The sequence below is a fragment of the Ursus maritimus genome, unplaced genomic scaffold (assembly GCF_017311325.1).
Source record: "Ursus maritimus isolate PB19 unplaced genomic scaffold, ASM1731132v1 scaffold_2, whole genome shotgun sequence".
In the NCBI taxonomy this organism is placed as follows: Eukaryota; Metazoa; Chordata; class Mammalia; order Carnivora; family Ursidae; genus Ursus; species Ursus maritimus.
The window spans coordinates 23055891-23064455 of record NW_024424452.1 but is presented as its reverse complement, the minus strand read 5'-3'; the positions used below and the strand labels follow the sequence as shown (position 1 = coordinate 23064455).

The 8565-nt window shown below is 40.1% G+C and overlaps 1 protein-coding gene across 1 annotated transcript in view; it reads left to right on the top strand.

The window, feature by feature from the left end:
• LOC103668908 (ATP-binding cassette sub-family A member 3-like) overlaps positions 1–8565 on the top strand; it is a 159316-nt gene that overhangs the window by 130743 nt on the left and 20008 nt on the right. Inside the window, exons 24-25 of the mRNA XM_040636564.1 lie at positions 3319–3342; positions 4156–4341. Coding sequence (XP_040492498.1) covers positions 3319–3342; positions 4156–4341 — 210 coding nt within the window. The remainder of the gene's footprint in view (positions 1–3318; positions 3343–4155; positions 4342–8565) is intronic.

Here is an 8565-nt window from a genome sequence, read left to right as displayed (position 1 = left end):
TACTGTGCTCCTGGTTTCTAATTCATTGATCTCTGCTCTAATCTTGATCAACTGCTTTCTCGTGCATGGATTAGGCCTGTTCCTCTGTTGATGTTCTGGCTTCCTGAGGTGAGAATATAAAAACTGCCTTTTAGATTTTTCTATTCTTTTGAGTGAGGCTTGGATGGCTATGTGTTTTCCCCTTAGGAGTGCCTTGCAGTGTCCCATAGGTTTTGGACCATTGTGTTTTCATTCTCATTGGTCTCCATAAATTGTTTAAATTAATTTTTTATTTCCTGGTTTATCGAATCATTCTTGAGCAGGATGGTTCTTAGTCTCCAAGTGTTTGAGTTTCTTCCAAATTTTTCCTTGCGGTTGAGTTCCAATTTCAAAGCTTTGTGGTCTGAGAATATGCAGGGAATAATTTCAATCTTTTGGTATCAGTTGAGACCTGTTTTGTGACCCAGAGCATGGTCTATTCTTGAGAATGTTCTACGGTCATTTGAATAGAATGAGTATTCTTTGGTTCTGGCGTGTAGTGTTCTATATATATCTATGAGGTCCAACTCATCTAGTATGGCATTCAAACCTCTTGTTTCTTTGTTGATTTTCTGCTTAGGTGATCTATCTATTGCTGATAGTGGAGTGTTAAGGTCCCCTACTTTTAACGTATTATTACCTATATGTCTCTTTGTTCTAGTTAAGAGTTGGCTTGTGTATCTTGCTGCTCCCCTGTTGGTGGCATAGATATTTATAATTGTCATATCCACTTGTTGGATACATCCTTTAAGAATAATATAGTGCCCTTCTGTATCTCTAACTATAGTCTTTAGTTTAAAATCCAATCTGTCTGATATGAGAATTGCTACCCCAGCTTTCTTTTGAGGTCCATCGGCATGAAAGATGGTATTCCGTCCCTTTACTTTCAGTCTGAATGTATCTTTAGGTTCAAAATGAGTCTCTTGTAGACAGCAAATGGATGGGTCCTTTTTTTTTTATCCAATCTGCAACCCTGCGTCATTTTATGGGAGCATTTAGGCCATTTACATTGAGAGTGATTATTGAGAGATATGATTCTAATGATGCCATGTTGCCTGTAAAGTCTTTGTTTCTATCAATTGTGACTTTTTGTTCTGTATCACTCTTGGGGCCTTTTTACTTTTATAGAACTCCCCTTAATATCTCCTGTGGGGCTGGTTTCATGATTATGAAATTGGTCAATGACTGGCGATTCTGGAAGGTCTTTATCTCTCCATCAATTCTGAATGACAGCCTTGCTGGATAAAGAATCCTTGGCTGCATGTTTTTCTCTGAAAGAGCTTTAAAAATGCCCCCCCCCCAACTCTTTCTCTCATTCCAGGTCTTTGTAGAGAGGTCTGACGTAATTCTGATACCTTTGCCTTGGTACGTGAGAAATTTCTTTGCCCTGGCCGCTGTCAATACTGTATCCTTGGATCTAATATTTGAGAATTGCACTATGACATGACGTGGCATAGGTTTGTCGTGGTTGAGCTTGGGAGGAATCTCTCTGCCTCCTGGACACGAATGCTTGTTTCCTTTGCCTGATTAGGGAAGTTTTCAGCTACAATTTGTTCAAATATCTCTTCGAGACCTCTGTTTTTCTCCACCCCCTCGGGGATGCCGATGATTCTGACATTGGAACGTTTCATTGAGTCAGTAATCTCCTGTAACCTACATTCTTGAGATTGGATTTTTTTTGAGCCAAATTTCTATTTTAGCTTTCTCTTCTAGTAACCCATCCTCCAATTTGCCAATAAGTTCTTCTGCCTCCTTCACCTTGGCCATCAAAGCATCTAGTTTTGACTGCATTTGATTCATAGAATTTTTAATTTCTGCCAGTTTCGCTCTCATTTCCACCCTTAGAGATTCTATATTCTCATTAACATTTTTGTCAATACTTTTTTCAACTCTACACATCATCTTGACCATTGTTACTCTGAACTCCATTTCTGATAATTTGGTTTTATCCATATCAAATTAGTTCTGTGGCAGAGACCACAGACTCATTGTCTTTTCTTTGTTAGGGGGGATTTCTCCTTCTCGTCATTCTGATGAGGAGAGGTTGCGGGGTTGTCCAGAGCCCAAATTATTGACCAGGACCCAGGCAGTGTGCACTTGTTTTATAGGGACCTTAGAGATGTGGGCTTCTTGATTTTTCAGCCTGCCTTCTGGGGGAGGGGCCTGCTGCGCCGATACTCAGGCAACCCTGTTTGGGTAGAGTCTCCATGTCCCCTGCAAGGGGGGATGGGGATGGGCGCACTGAGCCGGTATTTCCAGGCTTTTGTTCTCTGGTGGGTTTCCCTGGCGGCCGGCTATGCCTCTTCTGAGGGTCAGAGCAGCAGTAGCCGAATCTCAGCCTCTGTCTCAGAACAGAGGGATCGCAGACCACTCTCCACTGGGTTTCTGGCCACTTTAACTCTGTTTCTGTTGGTGCTACTCAACCCTGCAGCGTCCCGGGATATGTGCCCCACCGCCGGCATCCCAGCCCTCGCTTCCAGGGATGGCACGTCTCTGTCTTTTGTGTTTCTAACACCGTCAGCTGCCAGCTGCCCCCGTGCGCTCCAGGGCTCCGGTTTTCAGACTGGTCGCCTGCATTCCCCGGCTCACAGTCTCAGTCTGCTCTCTCGAGGGTGCCGGTCCACGAGTCTGCCTGCTCCCCAGTGCAGGTGGCTACCGCTTCCCGGCGCCCGAATGTGGCGGCTCCCTCCCCCTTCCGTTTATCTTCCGATATCTGTGCATGGATTCACATATCCCCACTTCGTACCTCAATACTCAGCGCTGGAGATGTTCATTTGTAGAGATCCAGATGTATCTTCCTGCGTCTCAGGGTGATTCTGTGGATGTTCAGGATGGTCTGGTTCCTATCCAGCTTGACTCAGGGGACCAGCTGAAAAAGGGGACCCCTACTCCTCCACCATCTTAACTCCCTCTACGGTGACATTATTAAATGAAGGAAATCTACAGCAATTTGTCACCAGTAGAAACACTAAAAGAATGACTAATGAAAGTTCTGTAAACATAAATGAAATGATAAAAGAGGAATTTTGGAACATCAAGATAACAGAACAACAGAAAGTAAAAATATGAATGAATACAGTACACTTTCTCCTCTTGAGTTTTCTTGAGTTTGGCAGTTAAAAAGCAGAAATAATAACATTGTCTGATAATGTTCTCAGTGTAAATAGAGGAAATATTTAAGACAATTATAAATGGGGATTTTAAAGAGATGTAAATCATAGGAAGTTCTCTATCCTTCACACAAACTGGTGAAAGGAAGACACCACAACTGTGTTAAGTAGAATAATGTAATGCCTGTAGCTATCCCTATAAAACGTACACAAGGTGATTCAATAAAGAAAGATAAAATATATGTGGTTGAATTTTAAAACTGAACAATATATATTGCTGCCTATGTGATATTTTTAATTTGTAAAGATTTATTGAGTCTTACACTTGGGGGAATTTCTATATATGTACATGGTATGTAAAAAAAGTATATAGAAGTGAACTTCTATATATGTACATAGTATGTTAGTAAAAAGTTTTTTTAACAGTGAAAAAGGGAGAGTTGATCATCTTCACCTTCCTGATGAGCCTACTGTTTTCATAACCATGAATTTAGAACCCTGTAATTATTACCTTTTCCTCGTAAGTGATTGAATAAGTGTCAGCTGTTGAGCACTTCCAACTTAGTTTAAATGTTAGTCTTCCCTTATAGATAAGAGTGTTTGCACATGTAGCATATTCCAGGTGAGTCTACTTCCCCTGTTCCATACTTTCAGAACCACCATCTGAAGTATTTTCAAAGGAAACATATTTTGGGGCAAGGAGAGCCTCTGCTGCTACCCAGTACTGATTGGTGTGAACAGGCATTCACCCAAAGGTTCTGGCTATATGGTACCATGTTGGTAATGGATGCCTAGAACTATAACAAGACAAAATTCATGGAATTAAAGGGTATTAAAGGATCTTGAAGTTACTTTGCATGACATACAAAGTCATCAAACATACCATTAAAATTGGTAATTTTGTGCTTACTTGATAACCATTCTATTTGATTCTATAGTACTTCCAGTTTGTTGACTTCTTAGAGTTTTCTCATTGAATTAATTTTTTTGAGTAAACCTCTATCTTTTTCTTTGTCGTTGACATCAGTAACTCAGATGAATGTATATAGTTTGGAAAGAGATGCAATAGGAAGATTTTTAATTGCGATGGCTATTACAGGATTTGTTTTCTTCCTCTTGATTTTCCTTTTGGAGACCACCTTATGGAAAGTGAGAACCTTTGTATTTCGCTATATTTTCTTTGGTGTCTACAAGAAACTTAATAAGGTAAGTAGCTGGCTATGGATCTTAGAGATATCTCTAAGACCAAAAACACGTCTCTACACATGCCTAACTCTGTTATTGAATATATGATTATAAATCAATCTATGTTGATTGAGATCCATATGAATCAGATATCTTCATCATAATTTGAACTTTGTGGTCTCTAAATATTATGACCTCCACCATCAAAATATGATATTTTTTTATAGTTTGATTGTAATAGAAAGCTTTCCTTTGAACATCTCTTGTATCAGAGGGCCATTCCCTCCCCCAGAGTGCTCATGCACCCTAATTTGGCCCCTGGATATTTAACGAACTCCCAGGTGGTACTGATTCTGTCAGACCATAGAATGCACATTTAATGGTAAGGCTCTATAGCAATTGCTCTCAAAATCTGGCATTTAGGGGTGCCTGGGTGGCACAGTCATTAAGCGTCTGCCTTTGGCTCAGGGCGTGATCCCGGCATTCTGGGATCGAGCCCCACATCAGGCTCCTCTGCTATGAGCCTGCTTCTTCCTCTCGCACCCCCCCTGCCTGTGTTCCCTCTTTATCTCTGTCAAATAAATAAATAAAATCTTTTTTAAAAATCTGGCATTTACCAGATTCTCTAGGAAGTCTTCTTGAAATACAAGTTGCCGGTCTCTGTTCCATGAGTTGCTGATTTTGTGGACCTTCGGTAGGGCCTGAACTTGCATATGTAAAAAATTCTCAAGTGATGCTTCTGTGCTCCTTCGTGCTTTGAGAACCACTGTCTGAAGTATTTTCAGAAGAAAGAATATTTTGAGGCAAAAGGAGCCTGTCTGTTACCAAAATAGATGAAATTACATGACTCCTCTATAAGCTTAGAATTCAGTCCAAGTTCTTACCATGCCACTATTGTCTTTCTTCACATTTCCCAGTACAGGCCTGACTCCATAGGTAATCAAGACAATGTGCATGAGTAAGGTATGAATGATAGCATTAACGGAGGTATGAAAGGCGGGGAGTAACCAAGATGTGCTTCCAGAAGTGGGGAAGATGTTGAGCATAGGCCCAGGTCTGGTGTCATCAGTAGAGCCAGAACCTGGTGTCCAGATCTTATGAGTGTCTCCTATTCAGCTGAGCCATTAGTCTGCAAGATTGCATAGGGAATTTCTCAATGAGTAGGAAGAGCCCCAGAACTGGAGGGTCAGGTCAAGTGAGCAAGCGAACAGCTGGTTAGCACCAGCAAAGTCCAACACCCAAGGCTGATGTCATGCATTCCGAAGATATGCCTCAGGCACCTACTGTGTACCTGGTATCACACTAGATGTTGGACAGGACTCAGATTCCTGGAAGGGGTCCAGCAGGAACAAATAGATTCCCAGACTTGGAAGAGAGGGTGAAGGAGACCTCCATAGAGATGCAAAAGAAAGGTTTTCAAGATAGGGACCAAATCAGAGCTCAGACAAATAAAATCCAAAAAATACATGCTCTGGGGTGCCTGCTTCTTCCTCTCCCACTCCCCCTGCTTGTGTTCCCTCTCACACTGGCTGTCTCTCTCTGTGTCAAATAAATAAATCTTTAAAAAAAAATACATGCTCTAATAAACAGAAACTCAAAATGCTGGAAATGCATCTAGGTGTCACCAAACCAAGCTTTGGGCATTGGGTGACACTTGAGAAAGTGAGTCTAAGGCATTGAGGTGAACTTATGCACAGACAAGGAGGTGGAATACATTCAAGGAGCTATTAAGCATGTCTGGAGCCAAGTTCAGGTGTTGGCAGGCAGGGCAAGATGACTGCAAAAAGTGATAGGGGTCAAGGCAGGAAAGGCCTCCGATGTGCCATGCTAAGGATCTTGAATTTCATTCTGAGGGCAATCAAGAGTTGTGGGAATGAGGAATTCAATGACAAAATTATATGGACTTGGGATTTTCTTTGGGGAAAAGTTTGTAGTAAGAGTATGCAGGTTTTCTATCCTTTTCTCATTTTGTACTTTTCAAGGAATGTGTCAAGTTCATCTAAACCATCAAATGTATTGACAAAAATCTGTTCACAATACCCTTTTGTCTTGTTTTTAATATCTCTTGGTAGTTTGTGGTTTTTCTGCCCCCCTCCCCACAACCTGGTTTTTTAAATTACTCTTGCTAGGGATTTAACCAATTTTATTAATCTCTTCGAAGAACCAACCTCTGAATTTTTTACTTCTCTGTTATATGTTTTGTTTTCTATTTCATTGATTTATTTTCTTACCTTTATTTTTCTGTCCTGCTGCTTTGTGAGGCCATAATAACATTGAGAATAATAGCTATAAATAATATTACAACAGAAGAATTACAGATGAATCATGCTTATGGACATAGTGCAAATATCCTTCACGAAAGTGTTAGTATGATTCATTACCTGGTATAATTTATTACAGGAATGCAAGGATAGTGTAACACTTTATTTTTTAATTTTTTATTTAAATTCAATTTAGTTAATAGGTTGTGTAACACTTTAAAATCAATCACCATACTAATAAAATGTAATTCACTGTATTAATAAGAAAAATGAGAAAAACAATTTTAATCCTGAGAGATTCAGAAAAAAATTTGATAAAATTAGATTTCTTATAAAATTCTTCAGCAAACCAAAACAGAAAGGAACTTCCTTAATATGGTAAAAAGTAACCACAAAAAAAATCTACATCAAATAACATGTTTTTTTTTTAAGAATGTATTTACTTTTGTGACAGAGAGAGCACAAGCAGGGAGAATGGCAGGCAGAGGGAGAGGGAGAATCAGGCTCTCCACTGAGCAGGGAGCCCTATGTGGGGCTCAATCCCAGGACCCTGGGATCATGACCCAAGTTGAAGGCAGACACTTAACCAACTGAGCCACCCAGGTGCCACCAAATAACATAATTTTTTTTCGTGTTTCTAGAGTCCTACTTTATTTTTTTTATTTTTAAAAATTTTTTATTATGTTATGTTAGTCACCATACCATATATCCTTAGTTTTTGATGTAGTGTTCCATGATTCATTATTTGCGTATAATACCCAGTGCACCATGCAATACGTGCCCTCCTTAATACCTATCATTGTCCTATCCCAGTCCCCCACCCCCTGCCCCTCTGAAGCCTTCAGTTTGTTTCCCAGAGTCCACAGTCTCTCATGGTTCATTCCCCCTTCTGTTTAGCCCCCCTTCATTCTTCCCTTCCTTCTCCTACTGATCTTCCTATTTCTTATGTTCCATAAATGAGTGAAACCATATGATAATTGTCTTTCTCTGCTTGACTTATTTCACTTATAATCTCCTCCAGTCCTGTCCATGTTGCTGTGAATGTTGTGTAATCGTTCTTTCTGATGGCTGAGTAATATTCCATTGTATATATACCACATCTTCTTAATCCAGTCATCTGTTGAAGGGCATCTCGGCTCCTTCCACAACTGAGCTATTGTGGACAATGCTGCTATGAACATTGGGGTGCATATCATCCTTCTCTTCACTACGTCTGTATCTTTAGGGTAAATATCCAGTAGTGCCATTGCTGGGTCATAGGGTAGCTCAATTTTTTTACTTTTTAAGGGACCTCCACACTGTTTTCCAAAGTGGCTGTACCAACTTGCATTCCCACCAACAGTGTAAGAGGGTTCCCCTTTCTCCACGTCCTCCCCAACATTTGTTGTTCCTTGCCTTGTCAATTTTTGCCATTCTAACTGGCATAAAGTGATATCTCAATGTGGTTTTGATTTGAATTTCCCTAATGGCTAATGATTTTGAACATTTTTTCATGTGTCTGTTAGCCCCCAAATAACATATTAATACAAATTCTTGAAAGCTTTTCTTCTGAGTTCTCAGTAAGACAAGAAAGGGATAAAGAAAGGGGGGAGAATCAGAGGGGGAATGAAGCATGAGAGACTATGGACTCTGAGAAACAAACTGAGGGCTTCAGAGGGGAGGGGGGTGGGGGAATGGGATAGGCCGGTGATGGGTAGTAAGGAGGGCACGTATTGCATGGTGCACTGGGTGTTATACACAACTAATGAATCATGGAACTTTATATCAAGAACCAGGGGTGTACTGTATGGTGACTAACATAATAAAAAAATATTTAAAAAATTAAAAAAAGAATGCCTGCTAGTACCATTTTTTAAAAGATTGAGGTAAAGTTAAAACAAATGTTACATTAGTTTCAAGTGTCAACATAGTAATTTGACAAGTTTGTATGTTATGATCTGCTTACCACAAGTGTAGCTACCAACTGTCACCATACAACACTATTGCAATAC